Here is a 22,197-nt window from a genome sequence, read left to right on the forward strand (position 1 = left end):
CTCAGCATGCCTACTTTTTCATCTTTCTTTTAAATCAAATCTTCATACACCAGAGACTGAGGGAATCCAAAAGACATTTATTGGAGAATTGTCTGATCATGTGATGCGAGCTTGCTACTGTATCTAAGGAAGCCTACATTACAATGGAGAAATCTATATCTGTATTGTAAAATACTGTCCCTATTTATTTTCCATCTTAAATATAAAAAAGAGTCACTTTTCAACAAGACTACATTGTCAAGCATAACTAGGTGTCAGAATGCACATCATTTTAAAAGTTCAGTCAGACATTTCTTCATCCAGAAAAATATCGGTGGTATCAATATCCTCCAATTCCAAGTTATCCAGATCTACATCCAGATCCAGTAAAACCTAAAACAAAAAAGTAGTTGGGGAAAAATATCTGATATCTTATTAGCAAAAAAGTAGACCATTATTTTGTTATGATCCTAAAGATGAATTGTCTTAGTGACAGTGCTATTATTATCTTATATGGCCAATGATCGTATTTGTAACTAAATTCAAATTTAAATAAAGCCAAATTCTTTACAATAGAGCTATCTTGTAAGGAAAAGCCATGAATTGTGTGTAGCTCTTATATTTTTTGAACAGTGGTTTATAAATCCAGGGTTATAACCTATCTTGATTATTAATATACATCGGCAGCTAGCACCATTCTAAGATATAAAATGAACAGGAAATACTTAAGTGTTAATGTTAGAAAAAGTATACAATCCTTATTCGACAGACACAATTAGTTGTATAGTTATATAAATAGGTGGAAGGGACTGGGATTGCTATGACCCACAGAATCAATATCAGAATTAAATCAATAGTGTAGTAGTATAAGCCTGTAGAACAGATGATAATAAGTAAACAGCTTGTAAAAAAAACAGTCTTATCATGCTTGGGATATAAAAATTAATTCCTGATAAATTGTAAGATAATAAAGCCATTTTACTTCTAATATTTTTAACTACAATTACTGAAGCTTTTTATTATGCTGGATCAATGCTGAAATTCATTAACCTGTTGACTGATAACGATTAACCATATTAAAATAGTTTATTTCTTAGGAACAAATTGGAAAATAAATATATTAGAAAAAACTCTAAAAATATTAATATATACTTTGTTAGTGAATTCCATACCTAAAACTGATTAAAACCATTAATGAGGAAGATAGTACTTAAAATGTAAGAGAAGATGTTATGCTAGGAAAAGTCAACAATTGCAGCTACATGCAAGAGCTCACATTTGAACACAATGAAGTTAGCCTGTATTCAAAAAATATTGTTTATCTTAGTTACCACTGCTCTTTGAAGGCAGTTAATTAGTATTTTAGAAAATAAGGTTTAAAAAAAACTGATGTATTGGTGTTCTAAATAATGGGACAACTTGTATAAAAGAAAGTTTACTGGCTAGCAGTCAATTTATACTGACTTGGCTCTGCGTAGTTTACAAAACAGATTTAATTTTGACACTATCACAGTAACTTGAAAGAAGGAAATTACAGAAGTGTAGTAGGATTAGAACTTCCAAACTGCTAATTCCTTTCTTTGTAGTATAGTAAATTTACCTTTTCATCTTTGATCTCAGCTGGAACCTTTCCAGCAACTGGAGGCTCTATTACAGGTCTAGGAGATGGCACTGATTCATCTTCTGATTCCTTATGATAAAGAAAAGAACCCCCCCCACTCATATAATGAAGAAATAATGTATACTTGTGCCTATCTGTACCATAGCCATTCTGTTCTAACATAAACTGAACTTACAGCGAAACACCAATTTTTTAGACCATCCATTCAGTGGACTTCAGAAGCACCAGATAAAATTTTACTTTGAATGTCACCTTGTTATTTCTAAAGTAATCTGAACAATTACATTTTTAAAGATTTATCCCACCCTAATTACCAAATCAGTGAACCTATATAATATTCCTTTCTCTTCCTATTTTTCCCACAACAACTCTGTGAGGTGGGTTGGCTTGAGAGTAAATGGCCCAAAGCCACCTGACTGGGGTTCACACTTAAGGAGGGATTAGAATTCTCCTGGTTTTTATGCCAGTACCTTAACCATTATACCAAACTGGCTCAATGTTACATTATCCAGTCAATTTACATCAATTACGTAATTATGGCAGCTACAATCATTATTAGGTGCTTTTCAATCTATATGGGATGAACACAGCATTGATTACTCTTATAGATGACCACTGTTGGAGGTTTGTGCCTGGACCATCCATGATAATCAAAGACATTGTCAGAGCAGTTATGTTCTTTTCTAAGTAGTTGGGTATGATTGAGACAAGGTAAGAAATTGGTCTAGTGGAAAACGTCTTTTCCTTTAACTCTTGTTGGCTTTTTGGAATCTTTTTTAAAATCAACTATTTATGGAAAAGGACATTATATAGTAAATTTATAGTCCAATATCAAGTATTTTATTTTTAAATATACAAAACTTTCAAGCTGTAGCCAGAAGATAATTGTTTTTCACTGATAGCATTCACGTTGTGAAATACATTTTGCATTGAGTTTAGGCTCCGTTAGCCTCCTTTTTACAGCCTCCAGAAATGTATTAAAACCTGAATTTTTCCAGAGAGCATTCTAATGATTATTTTTTTCTATACCAGAACCTTTAAAATCTTCCCATTAAGTAATCAATGTTGGACTAAGAATTTATCATTTTGAATACTAGTTGATCTGAACAGCCAATGTATTTCCAACAAACAGTTCTGAGGAAAATAAATGAAGAATGCACACTTGCCTATCAAATACAATCTACTGCGTTCTACAATTCTGTATAAATGGAATCATCTGTATAAACCCCTAAAAATACATTGTGCTTTGAAATGCTATAAAGAATGTATTTGTATCAGGGATTGGCATTATTGGGGTCCATGAGAATACTCATGTATTTTTTCCATATTTTTTTCTCTGACAATTTTTGTTTTTCCTACTGGAAAAACTAGAATGATAACTGCAAAAGGATTTGGAAATCATGCAAAGCTTCACAAAATATTTATCTTAAAAGCCTTTTTTGGGGGGAGGGCAATTTGTCCAGCCCTGCTTTCCTTAGTGCTCTCTAAAAGGTGTGATATCCTCAAATTTATTAATACTGACCTCAGGTACTTTGTTTTGCGGTGTGAAATCTTTGGCTTCTTCTAAGATATTTCTTTCTTCATTTGGCTAATAACAACAAAAATTAGTAATGCATAAGCAGAACTTTACTGATTCTCAAGATTGCTAATACTGTTGGTAACTTGCATCAACTTACAGTAACTAGAGGGTATTCACTGGATGGCCGTGATAAGGTTTGTGATTTTTTTATGTATTCTTCAGCAACAAATGCCTCCTTCAATCCAGGGAACAAATTTTCATATTCTGTGGGATCAGCTAGGGATTCAGCTGCTTTCTGATTGATTTTAGAAAGATTTTCTCTCCATAGTTTTACAACTCTGAAACAGATTACCATTGCAAGCTGTTCAGTTTTGAACAAAATATTTATACTATGTAACACAGATTTCACAGCTCAGTTACCTTGAAACTTGGCTTGGCAAATATGTTCGTGCTAAGAAAGCTGCTTCTGGCAATCGTCCGGTTTTAATCAAAAGTTCAAGACAATGGTCAAGCCTACAATGAAACAGAACTTCCTTTTAAAAAAAATGGACTTAAATTAGTAATATAACAGAAGTATGAAAAGTGTGCCTGCAATATTTCTATAGACTGCAAAAATCTGTGATATCATCAAAAGAAACCTATTTACCATTGTTTCAATATTCAATATGGGCTATTGACATTCGGTGCATGTAACAATAATATTACCTTCCTGTACCTATTTCAAATTCAGTTCCTGGTATAATTTAAAGTGCAGTTTTAATTTATTAAGTACTTTAGGCTTTAGCACCTTGATACTTGTAGCAGTGCCACTATGATTTGTATAAACCTGACCTATTAGAACAAGGAGACAGAAACTCCTGGCCTAACACTTCTAAGAAAGTGAGCATTGACTAGAACCGTGTTTCTTAATATGGGGGCCTAGGAACTTCAGGACTTCCCCATGATTCTCAATGGTTTACTAGAACAATTTGCCAGCCTATGTAGAAAAATAATACAAAGTTAAAATACCCTCAAGTGGAACTGCATCAATTTAATTTTTAACATGGTAAAAATCAATAAATATAACCCAGACAACATAGGGTCCTCCATAATTTTTTAAAGTGGTAGGAGGTCCTACCACTTTTTTAGTTTAAGAAACAGTGGACTAGAAGTTGCTGTTTCTCCATGGCATCTTGACATTGTGAAGTGATCCCGCAAAGATCAGACTCTTTTAAAGTCTAAAGTTAAAGAAAAGGTATTCTTGTGGGTATAAAATCTACCCATCCAGATTTGGAAACCATAGAAATTTAGAATGTGAAACTGAAAAATATGGGCCAAAAGAAATAAAAAAATAAACAAAATTGCTGGCCAAGTTGAAAGACAAATACTATGGTTACATTAATACTGTCAGGTTTTCCCAAACTTTAAATAGTCACGGGGTATATGTGATCCACTGGAGAAGGAAATGGCAAACCACTCCAGTATCTTTGCCATGAAAACCCCATGGACAGTACAAAAAGGCAAAAAGATATGATGCTGGAAGATGAGCCCCTCAGGTCGGAAGGTGTCCAATATGCTACTGGGGAAGAGCAGAGGGCTAGTACTAGTAGCGCCAGAAAGAATGAAGCGACTGGTCCAAAGCCGAAAGGACGCTCAGCTGTGGATATATCTGGTGGTGAAAGGAAAGTCCGATGCTGTAAAGATTTTTTCTCCATAGGAACCTGGAATGTAAGATCCATGAATCAAGGCAAGCTAGACGTAGTCAAAAAAGAGATGACAAGACTGAACATCGACATCTTAGGAATCAGCGAACTAAAATGGACAGGAATGGGTGAATTTAACTCAGATGACCATCAGGTATACTACTGTGGGCAAGAATCCCTCAGAAGAAATGGAGTAGCCTTCATAGTCAATAAAAGAATAGGAAAAGCAATACTGGGATACAATCCCCAAAATGACAGAATGATCTCAATTCGAATCCAAGGCAAACCATTCAATATCACAGTAGTCCAAATCTATGCCCCAACCACTGGTGCTGAAGAGGATGAAATTGACCGGTTCTATGAAGCCCTACAGCACCTTATAGAATTAACACCCCAAAATGATGTCCTTATCATCATGGGGGATTGGAATGCTAAGGTAGGAAGCCAAAAGATAACCGGAATAACAGGCAAGTTTGGCCTTGGAGTACAAAATGAAGCAGGGCACAGGCTAATAGAATTTTGTCAAGAGAATACGATGGTCATAACAAACACTCTTTTCCAACAACCCAAGAGACGGCTCTACACATGGACATCACCAGACGGTCAACATAGAAATCAGATTGACTATGTGCTCTGCAGCCAAAGATGGAGAAGCTCTATACAGTCAGTAAAAACAAGACCAGGAGCTGACTGTGGCTCAGATCATGAGCTTCTCGTTGCAAAATTTAGGCTTAAATTGAAAAAAGTAGGGAAAAGCACTAGGCCACTCAGGTATGAACTAAATCATATTCCTGATGAATATACAGTAGAGGTGACAAATAGATTTAAGGAATTAGATCTGATAGACAGAGTGCCTGAAGAACTATGGATGGAAGTTCGCAACATTGTACAAGAGGTAGCAACTAAAACCATCCCAAAGAAAAAGAAATGCAAGAAAGCAAAATGGCTGTCTGAGGAAGCTTTGCAAATAGCTGAGGAAAGAAGGGAAGCGAAAGGCAAAGGAGAAAGAGAAAGATACACCCAATTGAATGCAGAATTCCAGAGAGTAGCTAGAAGAGATAAGAATGCCTTCTTAAATGAACAGTGCAAAGAAATAGAAGAAAATAACAGAATAGGGAAGACCAGAGATCTCTTCAAGAAAATTGGAGATACGAAGGGAACGTTTCATGCAAAGATGGGCATGATAAAGGACCAAAATGGCAGAGACCTAACAGAGGCAGAAGAGATTAAGAAGAGATGGCAAAACTACACAGAAGAACTATACAAGAATGAGCTTAACATCCCAGATAACCACAATGAGATGGTCACTGACCTCGAACCAGACATCCTAGAATGTGAAGTGAAATGGGCCTTAGAAAATCTGAGCAACAACAAAGCTAGTGGAGGTGACAGTATTCCAGCTGAGCTATTCAAAATCTTAAAAGACGATGCAGTAAAAGTGCTACACTCAATTTGCCAGCAAATTTGGAAAACTCAACAGTGGCCACAGGATTGGAAAAGGTCAGTTTACATTCCAATTCCAAAAAAAGGCAACGCCAAAGAATGTTCAAACTATCGCACCATTGCACTCATTTCACATGCTAGTAAAGTTATGCTTAAAATCCTACAAGCTAGACTCCAGCAGTATGTGGATCGAGAACTACCAGAAGTACAGGCAGGATTTCGAAGAGGCAGAGGAACTAGAGATCAAATTGCCAACATACGCTGGATCATGGAGAAAGCTAGGGAGTTCCAGAAAAACATCTACTTCTGCTTCATTGACTATGCTAAAAGCCTTTGATTGTGTGGATCACAACAAATTGTGGCAAGTTCTTAAAGAGATGGGAGTACCAGACCATCTCATTTGTCTCTTGAGAAACTTATATGCAGGTCAAGAAGCAACAGTGAGAACTGGACACGGAACCACTGATTGATTCAAAATTGGAAAAGGAGTCCGGCAAGGCTGTATACTGTCGCCCTGCCTATTTAACTTATATGCAGAGCACATCATGAGAAAGGCAGGGCTAGATGAATCAAAAGTTGGAATTAAGATTGCCGGGAGAAATATCAACAACCTAAGATATGCAGATGATACCACTCTAATGGCAGAAAGTGAAGAGGAACTAAAGAGCCTCTTGATGCGGGTAAAGAAGGAGAGTGCAAAAGTTGGCTTGAAACTCAACATTAAGAAAACCAAAATCATGGCATCCGGCCCTCTCAATTCCTGGCAAATAGATGGGGAAGAAATGGAGGTAGTGACAGATTTTATTTTTCTGGGCTCCAAGATCACCTCAGATGGGGACTGCAGCCAAGAAATTAAAAGACGCTTGCTCCTGGGGAGGAAAGCTATGGCAAATCTAGACAGCATTCTAAAAAGCAGAGACATCACCCTGCCAACAAAAGTGCGTATAGTCCAGGCCATGGTTTTCCCAGTTGCAATGTATGGCTGTGAAAGTTGGACCATAAGAAAGGCTGAGCGCCAAAGAATTGAGGCCTTTGAACTATGGTGCTGGAGAAGACTCCTGCGAGTCCCTTGGACTGCAAGGCGTTCAAACCGGTCAGTCCTAGAAGAGATCAACCCTGATTGCTCTTTAGAAGGCCAGATCCTGAAGTTGAAACTCAAATACTTTGGCCACCTAATGAGAAGGAAGGACTCACTGGAAAAGAGCCTAATGCTGGGAAAGATTGAGGGCAATAGAAGAAGGGGACGATAGAGAATGAGATGGCTGGATGGAGTCACTGAAGCAGTAGGTGTGAACTTAAGTGGACTCCAGAAGATGGTAGAGGACAGGAAGACCTGGAGGAACGTTGTCCATGGGGTCGCGATGGGTCGGACACGATTCGCAATTAACAACAACGATATGTTTTAGTAACTTTGTTTCAGTCTTTTATTGACTGAGTTGTCCCTTTACTCATGTGCCAAAGTAAGCTCTTTTAAGGTTAGTAACACCCAACTGCAGGCCACTTTTAAGGTTAAGAACACCCAATTGCCGGCCACTGAGAACAGCTGTCTTAACATTTTCGCCCTTTCTCTAGAAAACCAATAAGACTGGCTGCAGCGGTTTAGTTAAGGGGAAAAGAGATTTTTGTGTATTTTCTAAATACCAATGTTTATTTTTTGAGGATACTTGGAAAATGCTACTGAATATAACAGAATGTTTGATACTTACTCTCCTTGCAGGAAGTAGCTCATAAATGCTACATTGTTCTTGCCATCTTTTTCTGCTGCTTCAGCTAGCTTGCTCACCATATTAGTATTTCCTGAAGCTGTGGCTAAAAGCAGTAAGCCACCATAGTCTTGTGCATGATGCAGACATTCTTGGGCAAGGCCAAACTGGCACTTATTGATAGCAAGTTCAGCTAGCTGCTTCCACTTTTGCTCAGACTATAGAAACAAAATATTTTCATCTTTTGAGCATTATACATGCTAAATGGTTTTGAAAATTATTTGGTTCTCCTAGAGCTGATTTTTTTTTATTTCCTTGTTACACTTTCCCTTTTGAATAATACTTAAACAGATCAAATTTAAGAAAAAAATATTATGCAACTCTTTTTAATATATGAAAGCTATGGATATGCATTTTTCAAAGAGTGGTATATGTTTAATTTTTAAAAAGTTATTCCTAGACAATTCAATGTAGGTTACGGTCACTAAACCATAAACTCTCAGTAAGAACTTACGAAGATTTTGAGCTAGCTAACCATGATCATTTCCCATCTCAGAGGAATCAACTGAATTGTTCATAATTTTTCAAAATAACAGACAATAAATATGTGTCCTTTTTAAACAATTCAGGAAAACATGTAACTCATTTAGACCCTTCATGTTGATCAATAATTTGGACAAGATACCTTGAATTAATTCTATTCCTAGGCACTCAAACTTCTATTTCTTTTGCACAAGTCATTTCTTGTACTGATTCATATAACCATTTATTTTGTTACTAGGCTTATATGCAGTTCCAATTATGATAGACTCTGAACAGTTCAGTAATAATAAAAACAAAATTTAAAATGTACAATAAATTACTGAAACTCTGAGGAAGTCTCTTCTCTTTTGAGGAAGACATCTTCTCACAGAGGAAACAGTGATAATGATCTTTACTCCAGAGACCCATTCTCCATTGCTTCCCAAAAAGCAAATGGAGTTGGGCCAATCTAATATTGTGGAGGATTCTGTTCCAGAGAATGGGGTACAATATTTTTAAGACGACACCAACATACCTCTGCTTCCAACGCAAGTTGATATGCAATCTTAAGCTCACCAAGCTGAAGAGCAAGCTCAAAACGATGTTCAGGGTCTGTTGATACGGCAAGTGCTTGCTGCTTGAAACCCTAAACACATTTTTAAAATAGCAACTTGTTAGTGACAGTTTTCTTAACATCCTATCAGTGGTGGCGAACCTATGGTACGGATGCCAGAGGCGGCACTAAGAGCCCTCTCTGTGGGCACGTGTGCAGTCTCCCCAATCCTTTGCTCTTTGTATTTGGCTGTTTGCTTGCAGACATTTCATTATTTGCTTGTCCTGACAGTGTCGGTAGGAGTGTGGTTTTCTCCTTGGTAATTAATATATCTGATATTTTCTGAGTTCATAATTGCTCCTTCCTCATCCTCAAAAGCAAAGAATATTGGGACATCTTAATTTTAAACAAAATCTCTGGTTGTTCACAACATAAAATTCCACTACAACTGAGACTTGAAAGACTAGGGCAAATGATTTTACCTGCTTCTCGAGGAAGTGTGCAACTCTGGTCCTCTGTTCCTTTGGAATTGTAGGGAGAACTTTGTCGGCCATACTGAAGTCTCTCCTCATGACTGCAGTCTGATATTCTAGCACTGAGACTAGTAAGGAATAACTCACTATATTTAATTCTTTGTCACCAAGGTAAAGTCTGTTGTCTTTGGGGATATACCCTAATAAATACATTGTTCTTTAAGAAATGAAAAAACAAAACAAAACAAAACAAAGGAAAGTATGTTAATGCAGATGTGAGGTTTCAAATAGCTGAATCTGAGAAATAAGAAAGACTAAAATAGTTATTTATCTAATGTAAATAGGCAAATTGCATCAGCAAGCATGTTCTAATTATGACTAACTCTAAATACCACTTACTCTGTTATGAAGCAATATTTTGCACAGCGACCAAGAATAATGAGGTACTATCAAAACATAATAAATATACTGAGGCACTGACAATAGTGGAAAAGTTTCTTCCAAGTAACCAATTAAAAAGCAACTTGCTCTAATCATAAATACCCAGAATTCTTCTTTTTCCTTAAAAAAATACATACCGGGGGGAAAATTGTATAAAATATTGAGTCTTCTGCCTTACATTGAATGAACAATAAATAGTTAGGATTATGGAATCCTCCCACCACCAACACCTTTACTAGAGTCTATTAGGACTCTGCCATCTCACTATAAGCATTTCTCTCGTCTCCATTAAGACTACAGTGCTGCAGTGTTCTCAACATTATTTCAATCTGAACATCACCCTAAGGACCATATGCCTGTCCATTAAGAATGGACAGAAGGCACAATGGCAGAATGATTTTACATCAACAAGAATTATATCTTATGATCTTCAGAATGCTTACCGGTCCAAGTGTGCAATAGTGACAATTTCTCCTCCAACATAGTAGTTCAACCTGTTCACAGAGCTTGTATAAATAAAACAATCTCCCACCCAAAGTCCTGTTTTCACAATCTCTTGAATTTCACCAAGGACCTAGTGGAAGAGGTAAAGAGTTTATACTCTGTAATATCCCAACAGATTCAGCAAAATGATTTCATTAAGCAGAGGTTTAGCCATATTGGCAAATTAATGCATTATTTCATGAGCTCTGAAATGAAATTAAAATATGAATTTGCCAAATTGAAGAGTGTTCTGCTAAAACAATGACATAATAAGCAAAACATTTGCTACCCATATAGTTTTATATCTGATTATGAAGCAGAAATTCACAAGTATATTGATTTACCCATTCACTTATTTTATCAGGAAAATACATCTATACAAATACAACATGTACTGATGAGGGATCAGATCACACTGTACCAATACCTCAAAGGCATCTTCAATGCCATCTTCAGTGACTCCCTCATGTGTATCTTGTGCGGTTGCAACTTTTTCAGAAAGGTATTTCAGAATGAAGAATGATTCTTCCGTAGCTATGCAGACAAGTTCACCAGAGTCAGACCAGAAAATCTAAATCAAAACAACAGAAGCCATGGGTTGTGAAAAGTAAGTATATTGAGCTGAATATTCTGCATTTGAAGAAAAACTTTAAAAAATTCAATAAGTACTAATACTGTTATTTATTAAATTTAAAGAATTTTCTTCAAAGGAGTTAAAATTAGTATCAGCTTAGCTTTAGAAAATTTAAGCTTTATTTATTTATAACTCATTTCAAACAATCAACTCTGAATGCCATACAGCTCCCCAAATATATAATTTGGACTTAAAAACTGATTGGTAAATAATGTAATTTAAAAACATGCCGTGCATTACAATTGCATATAAAAAAATCAAGAATCATATTAATTAGAATAAGACCAATTCATCTGGAAGATGAATAACAACCCAGCCTCCATGGCTTCATCAAATAAATAGATTTTCACCAATGTTCTAAAATCTAGGAGATTTTTAGATAATGAGATTCAGCTGAAATAACAACTTACATGTTTGGGCTGTATTTCAATTCTGCGTATCAGTTCTGTATTTTCCCAGTCATAAAATGCCAAACCATTGACAGATCGGACACCCAATAAGAAACCACCATATATACCTGTATCAAAAGGAAATAAGAATTAGTGTTTTGCTAGAAAATGCTCCATATGATTAAATAAAATGCTAAGCATTACATGCATAACATGCCTTCTGCTCCAAAATCAGGTTTAAAGGATTTCTTCTCTTTGAAGTTTTTAAATATCTTGACACTGCTGTTGCTTTCTCTGATTGCATACCTGGACATAAAAGAATTCAATATAACTTCAATATGCCAACACATATAAGAAGCAGGCAACAATAGGTACCCAGAATGCCTATGGTTTGCTCAAACACTTCATTAAGTTATTCATGTTTTCCAGAGCTTGAACGAAATAAGTGAGACATGGATTATGTATAACCCACCAGCCATGCATGCCTTCCCAAAATTAGAATATCCAACCATTATTAAAATGTTTGAATATTACAATTTATTTTTAACATTTTTCAGATATGTTTCACACTTATCTGAGAAAAAATAGTAGTACTTTCAGATACACATTATACTTTCTAACTGAGCTGGTTCATGTGCCACATAATATAATAGACAAAACTCTTACTAGGATTACTTTACTTACTCAGAAGAATCATGTGCCCATGCAAACTCCTGAGCAGAGCCAAAGCTCTTGTTTCTCAGTGCCATAGCAGTATAAATGATGTATTCACCATCCCCACATACTACTACAAATCTGAAAAACAGAAAGATAATAGCATTAGTAAACCATATAAAAATGGTTTGCCTATAAGACTCAAAAAAGGTATTATAAAAATATATATAAAACAGTGGCGGGATACAAGTCTTGTATGCATGACGTACTGGATACACTCAAATAGAACTGTGAAAAAGTAAAGAAAAGTAAAACTATTTCTTATCAATGTCAATCAAAATGGCCTGGCAGTGATAGTGTAATTCAGAATAACAGAGTTCCATGTAGTATATTTCTAAAATGCTTTTGGTTCTACATATAATTTAAGACAAACCTTTTCCCCAAAACCTTCTGAAAAATGAACCTTACCGTCCATTCGGATTATGCTGAATAGTTTGAGGATATATTTCACAGCTGCCCATATCTTTCACAGCAAGAGGTAGCCTCTCCCCATCTTTGATTTCTGTGTCTCCCATTGCTTTGAGATTAGCTTGCTGAATTTCTGAATGCTTGGCCCAAATAATCTTTCCATTTGCATCCATTGACATGGCTGGCTCTTCCCGACCAAGCTAGTAAGGAGAAAATTAAAATGAAAATAGAATAAAACATCCTATACATTTCTCCAAAGCAATTTGCTTACATCTATGACATTTACAAAAAGTAAGAAAAGTCACCAATGCCAAATGCTCAATCGGTGTCTGTTTCTCAGATATGAAAAATATGCAATCATTCAGCTTGGTGGATATCAATTACAGGTTTTATAAGATAAACATACTTTGACAATGATGCTACCCTCATCATATCCAAGGGCCACATTGTTTGATCCTCTTAGGCTTGCAACACACCATACACGTTCCATGCCATAATTCAAAGTACTTTCCAGACGATAAGTACTCGAATGCCAGATGCGAACAGTTCCTGCATTTAAAAAAAAAAAAATGGGAGGGAGCAAGAGCAAAAATAATTTTGATCTATGATCAACATGACTATTAAATACAATATTATTTAAACATTTTCAACAAGAACAAAAATCTATGGTTTCCTGAAATGGCTTATATACAGAAAAATAGATAATAATCAGTAAAATGAGTCTTATTTCATATGTGATATATCCACTGTCACACTTCTAAACAAATAAGGGAAGGAATCAAAATAAGCTATTTTTAATAAACTATTTTAATCAGTTTGCAGTTACATTAATTTTATGCAGGCAAAAGATCTCAAAACTAAATAATATTGATAGAATATCCATTTTTCTCGCTCTTGTCTATATTCATCACTCAATGGCACCTAAATAACGGAATATTAAGAATCTGAATATATTATATAACACTATTGTACTGAGTATGTTGTATTAAAACCAAGAGGATAGAGCAATAGACAGTCTAAATGAATAGATTTAGTAATATGTTAAAAGACTGAGCTAGAGCTATATTAATACTTTATGGATATATCTTTAGTTTCTTCAAATATCGCTCATTTAATTACTATTTTTATATTCTTTTCTGATTATATTAGCAATGCTTTTTTATGGATGTATTTCATTATATATTCCAGTTGCTATACTTCACTAATAAAATATTTAAATATTTTAAAAAATCTCAGAAGTGTTTAATAAGCAATTATATTTCCCAAGTATTTATTTTATTTTAAAAAGAATTGTACTGTTAAATAATCACAATCTAAACTAGTCTCATGGTAATGGATAAAACCCATTTATTGATTCATGCATTTATTCAACAACGTTTAAGCATTTCTTAAAAATCTTTTATGGAAAGCTCTTCACAGAACCAATTGTACAGGAATTGGTCGTTTTGATCTTTCCTGAACTTAACATAGTCATAAGTCAAATGTTAATAACCCCCCCTGAAATCTATTGTTCATAATTAATATAGGCCTATGTACATAAAAATGTTTTTATAAGTAATGTTTAGAAGAAAAAAAGTATTAATAATTCATAATAGACACCCTAAATAAACCTATACTATGATTTATTACTAGGTTTCTTTTACAAACCAAATCAGGAATATTCCAATGAAATCTGGATTTGAATAATGCATAAACTTAAAGCAAAAAAATGTGTACAATAGAGTTGTAATAGACATTTCAATTTTTTACTGTTATAAAATATGGGAGTGGAGTGAATAGTCTAATACTCTAAACAAAATGTTAAATTAGTTTCATAAATGTATATCTAGATTACCATCTTCAGAGCCAGTGATGATAATAGGAAGCTCAGGGTGAAAACTGACACAAGAAACATTCTGTGCATGTCCCTCCAGAATTTGCACACAAGTTTTATTCTAGAAGAAGAAAAATGAAAATAATTGATCAAGATTCAGTTGCACTGAATCATCATGGATCATCATCATAAGATTCAGTTGCTATATCGATAATTTAAATAAAATTAAATAAAGTTATATGCTGCCCAACTCTCAATGACTCTTAAATAATACAATGAGGTTTCAGAAACATGCTTAGCATTCTCCAACAACAATCTTCAGCTAAATAACAAAACATAACCATAAATCCAGTTTTCAGTTAAAAAATCCAGCATGTCCAGCTATTTTCTATAACCCCCAAATGGTTTAGAAATAATATACCTGATAATCCCAGATCTTAACAAGGCGATCATCTGCTCCTGAAATTAGGTAAGGTTTATCACCTCCACTGTAATAATCAATACTATTTACACCTTTCTCGTGCCCTTCTAAAGTAAAGTTGGGTGAAGAAGAGCCAAGCTGCCATACCTTGCAAAAAGATGAAATTACATATTCTTAAAAAAAAAAAAAAAAGTAGGCATAGGACATGTACCACCACCAGTTAATAAAGTTGATACAGACAAACAGTGATTCTGAAAACTTCGGCTACATTAAATTTATAATATTCTGCTCAAATTCCTGTGAGTAAAATTAAATCAGAAAGGAAAAAAATAGATCATTCTAAGAAGAATTTAAAATCTTACTATATTAGAAGTTTCTTCAGTTTTCTAAATAAACACTAAAATTGAATAAATTATGAACTTGCTGAAATAATTTCAAGCTTATGCAAAAAAGGCATTCACAAAAGAAATTTTTCTTAAGTCTTTCTGCATCAAGAGAAGCCAATCTTTGCTATCATATCGAATCGCCATAATCCATACCTCGAAACCCCAAGCAATAGCTAATTAAAGCAAAAACTTCATACCAATGAAAAGTATTAATGCACTAAACATACTTAAAAGTAACCAAGAGGACATGGTATTATTGATAATCAACTTCTGTAAATTCAATATGAAATATCATAAGCAATATATATTAGTTTAACTAGGTTTTTGTATATATGACAGAATAAACATTGTTATGAATGTTTCAAAGATAATAGTTGTCAGTTCTGCTACAGAAATAGTTAAACATTTACAAAGCGATACATTTATTTTATTGTAAATTAATAATTCTGACTATCCAAGTAATAGTAGTTACTATTTCCAAAGAGAAATTCATTATTTATATATTATACCTTGATTGTTCTATCCAGAGAGGTACTAGCAAACTGGTTATTGTCCTTGGGATTTATGACAATCTGCATTACATAATGAGTATGCCCTTCAAACACTTGAGAACAGGCCCATTTTTTATCCCAATCCCATAGTTTAATAAGCATGTCATCTACGGGAGAAAAAGAACATAAATCATTGCAAATTTTTCTATCACTACTATTACCAGCTTTACAAAAATTGCACATTGGAAAATTTAACTTAGGAACTAAGTGTGTGTGTATATAAAAAAAACATATTTTATATATATAAACCATCTTACCTGAAAGTCTTATAATAAAATAATCTCATAATTTAGAAATAAATTTAGAAAATTTACTTGACAAAAGGGAGAAAAGCCAGACACTACATCGTATCCAACTATAAATACTGGCATTCTGTAGTTTTGATGGAATTGTATTGAGTTATTCAATTACAAACTCGTGCTTCAACCTTCAGAAAAAGAGGTTTTGACCTTAGTGAATGTAAAGGAAATTGCCAAGAAAGTGTCTGTGGAGATTCTCAGTCATCCAGGTCATAGTTGTCCCAAAGGTGCTTTTTCTAGAGGCAACTGAATTTTCTTGTTTTTCTTTGAAGATGTTTCGCTTCTCATCCAAGAAGCTTCTTCAAGCTCTGAAGAAGATTGTTGGATGAGAACTGAAATGTCTTCAAAGAAAAACAAGAAAGTCCAGTTGCCTCTAGAAAAAGCACCTTTGGGACTGCCAAGAAAGTACTGATATACTTACCACTGCTAGTTAGAATAAAGGGCTGTGTAGGATGCACAGCAATGCAGCGAATATAATCTGAGTGTGCTTCAAACATATGTACCCTTTCCAAAGTATTATAGTTGAAAACTTTAATTTGCATATCATCCTGTGGGAGAACAAAATCAAATGAATAAGTAAAAGCATCACTGATTCAACTGTTATGATGAACAACTGAAAAAATGAGTGCGGACTACAAGGATGATGAAATGTTCTCAAAGACCATATTACAGTTATATCAAGAGTGGAATATGGGAGAAAATGGAAATTGAAGAACATGAGAGGGGTGAAAGAAACTGGAATACAGTTACTGCAGTTAGCAAAAGCAAATAATTTATGTATAAAAGTGATAAAATTGATAACAGAGGGAATGAAATGTGAACATTAAGAGCAGATGATGTGGAAAATATTTGTAATGGAGAAACCTTACTGTTGTGTGTAGCAAAATCTGAAATGTAACACATAAAAAAGCATGCCTATTGAAATACTGAAAAAAATAATTTTATTTGAATTTTTTAGCTGCCCAACTCCAATGGGCAGTTAACAAACTGAGCAGAGTCCAGAATTTTTTTTAAAAAACATAAAGGTAAAGATAAAAGTTTTATCTGTGCAGTTGTATCCCACTCTAAGGGCCATGCTCCTCTCCATTTCTTAGCTGAGGGAGCCAGCATTGTCCAAAGACCCTTTCTGTGGTCATGTGGCCAGCATGACTATATGCCACACGGAATGCGGTTACCTTCCCACCAAAGTGGTAACTATTTATCTACTTGTATTTGCATGCTTCTGAACTACTAGATGGGCAAGAGCAAGAGCTGAAGCAAGTCACAGGTGCTCACCCTGTGCTCATATCTGTAACTGTTGAACCATTGTGCTTCCATGAAAATGTCAAATCAGACAGACAGACCAGACTAAAATACTCTAATAAATATATAAATAAACAGAACAAAAAGGAGTCCTAATAATAAAACATAAATCCCAGGCCATGCACAAAAAGTGTTCAATAGGCTAGAATTTAAAAAAAGGATATAATACACTAAGAGGGTATGATAAAATGAAAACTTTTGAATGAAGGGATTTCTGAGTAAATATGAAATTGCATGTTGGCTGCTAATATATCAGTGACACATAACAAAAGCATGCACAATAATTGATTATTAGATTGTTGTACGCCACCCAGAGTCACTTTTTGTGAGATGGACGGCGATATAAATTTGATGAATGACTAAATAATGAAATGTTTAATGAAGCATTCAATATCAAACAGAGAGTAAGACAACAATATATGCTATCCCCATGACTGTTTCATAAATAAAAATACAAGAAATGTTTTGATGACTTTAGAGGCTAGAAACATGTGCTTTTCCATCCAAATGTGTGATGTTTGATTATATCATTATTTATTACATTGTATTATGTTTATGAACTGAGGTCCATCAATATTGTGGAAAGTTAAATTAATATTATTCTGTGACCAAGTTTTATAATGATGTGCTTAAAAACCTACCCAAATAACTTGTTACGCTATAATACAATATTTTTTCATTTGCCTCTTCTATTTTCCCCTTAACACATAGAAATAATAAAAATATTGAGCTACATTTTATAAACAAAAGACATGTTAAACAGCTTCATTCTATCATTATTATACTAAGAGCTTCACTAGTATATAGATCACAGGTGTCAAAATTGTCATGTCATGTGACATGTTGCGATATATCGCAACTCTTTTTGCATTGCTGGCAATGCAGTGGGTGTGGCTTTGATATGATGAAACCGGCCCATGGGCCGGCAGTTTGACACCCCTGATATAGATTGTCAAAGAAGCCATTCCCATTCTGATATTAAAACAAAACCTGGTCAACAGTTAAGTTGGGGAAAATCCAGAAGTGCAGGCAAACTAAGAATCCTAAATTTCCATATAAAGATGAGAACATATATTTTAAATGTTAAACTGTGGATATAAAGTATGATTGGACATAAAAAGTTTTCACAGTTAAATTTGGACTTCAGGATCTCTATCTTAAGTAAACTATAGTAGATCTCAATAGACTTTAGAAATATATATCACACAAATGAACAACTTACAGCTCCTGTAACAACCCAGTTCTTTCTTGCCACAAATTTAGCTGCTCTGACAGGTAAGTCACATACTTCAAAAGTCTTCACTAGAGTCTGAAAATAAAATAATTTTAATTATTTTCACACAAATAGATTTTTCAAATGGCTATTGTTTATCATGTAAATTATAGCACTGTAAGGCTAGAGCCATAAATTTATAATAATTTTGTTCTTATACTACATAAACCTGGTATTTTGGGGAAAAAAATAATTCAAAATTTTCTGTATGCCTCCAAAGAGGAAGAAAATTACTAATACCATAAATACAACCTTTAATGGGAGAACATGAGAGTTAATTAAAAAATGTATTGCATCAAATGAATTTTTTAAAAAAAACATACACAAGGAGAGTATTATTTTTTCATGAATCTACTTCCATAATAACAACTTACCAACAACAATACCAACTATATTTAATATTAGGCTTACTTGTGTTTCATGATTCCAAACACAAACACTGCCATTGTAAAGGCTAGCCAACATCCATGGTTCTGTGGGATGCAAGTCCACACTCTTCACTCGATCAGATCGAGCTGTTAGTTTCCGCTTTATATCAAGTCGGAGAGGCTAAACAGAGGAAGATTTATTAGGCTATATCAAACAAACAGTATCTGCGTATATTATTAAAAAATGAAAATAAAAGCTTGGTTATATTTATGTAACAATATATCATTATTATTTCTGCAATGAGCCAGATTAGTTTTTCATACAGGTGATGTTTGAAATTGCTCATGAATTTTGTGGACCCCAGACCATAAAATTAAGCAAGCAAGGAAATATTGCCACTGACTCAACAGAAACATTCATTTTTACATGAAAGGAGCTCACTATCTATGTAGATTAATCAAAATAAGACTTATGGCAATACAAAACAATTACAGAACTGATATTAAAAAAATAGTTTGGGGCAGCTCCTAGAAATGGACAGGAATACAACTATACAAATAGAACAAGAAGCTTCTAACTTGTGAAACTGTAAAACCACACTGAAGGCAAAAGCTTAATTTTTTTTTTTAAAAAAATGAGATGCCTCTTTAATATAACCATAACTATTAAGAGAAAAAAAGATTATTGACAAAACATGAAGATTTTATGCTTTAATGTTCCAGATTTCTAGTCCTTCACTTGTGTCTGAAATACAATAAACAAAAAAGGAACACTCTGAAAAGATTGAACTAATCAGAGTTGATGGTACTGAATCAAACATGACAATATTTCAGTTTTAAAATAAATTAGCAGTTTCATTCTGCTCAGTGATAAAATCATCTCCCATCTGTTCAAAAGCATATGCATATCCAAGATCTGGAACATGCAGATTTTGTTTTGAACAAGTAAAGGAGTATCATTACAGTAATCATGCAACTTTATCAATAACCTAACCCACATGTTAGCTATGGGGCACCAGCACTTATCTTTTAGTACTGATTTAATATGTGTACATTAAGGCAATCATATCCATACTGACAAAATCTGGATGAACATTAGATGGAAATAAATAGAAGCAGAAAACTCTCTGCTGCCAATAGTGATTGTTGGATTAGCCTCAGTTTCAAATTATGAAAGGGCATGAATGAAAGCAACAATTGCAGCATTGTTAAATGTTCATAATCATATTATGTAGGTACAACAGAAAATGTACTTCAAGGCCTGTCCTTTTCCCAGCAACATTTGGAACAGAAAATGAGCTAACTCCCAGGTAAGATAACTAACTAAAGATTGGCCCAGGAGGTATGCCGTCGTTGGCAGTTAAACCCTCTCAGAGCATAGATGACAATTCTAACAAGATTCAGAATAGGCTTTCACCCATAACGAAGAGAACCGAAAAATTTCAAGTCGTAGGAGCCCAGGTGGGGCTCTTTTGATTCATCAGCATCTATTGCAAAGACAAATTGGCAGAAATAAATTAAATCAAGATCAGAATCAATAAGCGTTCTCTTCTCCCAATCAACTTAAACAGCGTTGCCATTTTCCCACGGAAAACTGATTTTTTTCTCGCCATACGTTCGGACCAAGATATACAGTATTACCGTCACGGTTGGATGCACGGCTCGTGAACACTCCGAGCTTCTATCGATTAACCTATACAAACAACCGTTTGGAAGAGTAACACTGAGGCTCTTGCATGAATGGAGGTGGAACCAAGCCAAGTCTTTTCTACACGTATTCCTGATCCGACCCTTGTTCGATCCAGCTATATTCCTCTCCCCTCTCGGCCTACTATTCATAGGGAAGCCTCCACTAAAGCTCCTCTTTCTGAGACTCTCGACTGGCTCCAGCTTACCATAGTGCTGGCTCCCGCGACGGCTGCTCAAGCCACACAACTTGCCGAGGTTGGTTCCCAGCTCAATTCACCGACGTGGAGTTTCCGGCTTCAATTGTTCTCGCGAGAGCCAAAACCAAACGAGAACGTCGGGCAAATATTCTTCCGGCGCGCCTTCTGAGCAGGGATTTGGCGATTTAAAAAAGATAGAGATAAGAAAAAGTGAAGAGGAGCTTACTCCACTTGGATAGTCTGTTTTGACATTCTCTATCGAATGGAACTAATTTCTGTACCCCTGTGAGCATTTAGAAGAAGAAGCTGTTAAATATACTATAATACCATTCGTATTTACTGACTAAAGTTCATACTGTGTCTATATAAAATAAATCCAGATTTACTGAACTGTCTTTTAAAGCCAAGCTAGAAAAATCTGTAGACTTTGTGCATGTTTTTCCTGATGTTAACAATTATGGGATCTTAAAAATATGTTTAATGCAAATTGAAAGAGTTGCATTTTCCTATATTTTCTTAAATATAAGAAAATGAAATGATTGGTTATGTAAAATAAATACAAATGTGATAACCTAAGTTTAAAAGTGAAAACAAAATGGCCATCCAGTCTAGAATTACTTGAAGGTTGTGTGTGTGTCATCCTACAGATGTCTTTTGCTCAGGTTACCATTGTCAGTGCTTTATTGATATTATCCCCGCCCTCCTGAATCTGATTCTGATTCACAAACACTGGCAATAAATTTCATTTTTGGCATTAGTTTTATCACTAGGAAACTGAAGAATGAGTCCTTAGCCTAGTTGATTCTAACTGATAAATAGATCTCAAAGAATCAAGTATCTTGATTCTTTCTTATTGCCAACTATTAATTTACCTTCTGCTATTGTGAACAAAATTTGATTCAGATGTACACAATAATAGAGCCACACCTTTAAGTCATCACTATTTTGTTTTTGTCTACATTTCAAATATCTTTACAACATCCTCTGCCCCACACAGAATGGAGCTCATATCAGGAAGATTTGATACTCTGAAGTGATGCTGGGGATTCAACCATACCTGTTTTCAAGAGCATATGTTCAGAATACATATTTTCTTTACCTGTCCTTAGACCTAATTTACTTACACATCAGCAGATATACGGAGGGGACTTCATCAGAAATCTATGAGAGTTCATTCTGCAGCTTTCTTATTTCAATCTCTAAGAAAATCACAATATTCTGTACTGTTACAATTAAGGATGTTGGTCTAGCAAGAATGCCTTGTTGACACCTACACAGTTTACTCTTGATTTTTGAATGCACATTTGAATTTTTCTCTGTTCTTTTCATCTGTT

At 34.6% G+C, this 22,197-nt stretch overlaps 1 protein-coding gene across 1 annotated transcript; it reads right to left on the minus strand.

Annotated features, from left to right (window-relative positions):
- Nucleotides 1–57: 57 nt before the first annotated feature.
- On the minus strand, nt 58–21,010 carry COPB2 (COPI coat complex subunit beta 2). The gene is made up of 22 exons (XM_039344672.1): nt 20,873–21,010; nt 19,021–19,158; nt 18,559–18,645; nt 16,456–16,582; nt 15,694–15,842; nt 14,799–14,945; nt 14,399–14,498; nt 12,971–13,113; nt 12,565–12,764; nt 12,127–12,237; nt 11,660–11,748; nt 11,464–11,570; nt 10,847–10,990; nt 10,380–10,510; nt 9,505–9,712; nt 9,005–9,115; nt 7,951–8,165; nt 3,540–3,632; nt 3,277–3,457; nt 3,123–3,188; nt 1,580–1,669; nt 58–372 (listed from the first exon to the last, which is right to left on the minus strand). The coding sequence occupies exons 1-22, from the start codon at nt 20,873–20,875 to the stop codon at nt 280–282; spliced, it is 2,733 nt and encodes a 910-aa protein (XP_039200606.1). The 5' UTR covers nt 20,876–21,010; the 3' UTR covers nt 58–279.
- Nucleotides 21,011–22,197: the final 1,187 nt, after the last annotated feature.

The sequence above is a fragment of the Crotalus tigris genome, unplaced genomic scaffold, assembly GCF_016545835.1.
Source record: "Crotalus tigris isolate CLP2741 ecotype Arizona unplaced genomic scaffold, ASM1654583v1 scf7180000017933.3771270, whole genome shotgun sequence".
In the NCBI taxonomy this organism is placed as follows: domain Eukaryota; kingdom Metazoa; phylum Chordata; class Lepidosauria; order Squamata; family Viperidae; genus Crotalus; species Crotalus tigris.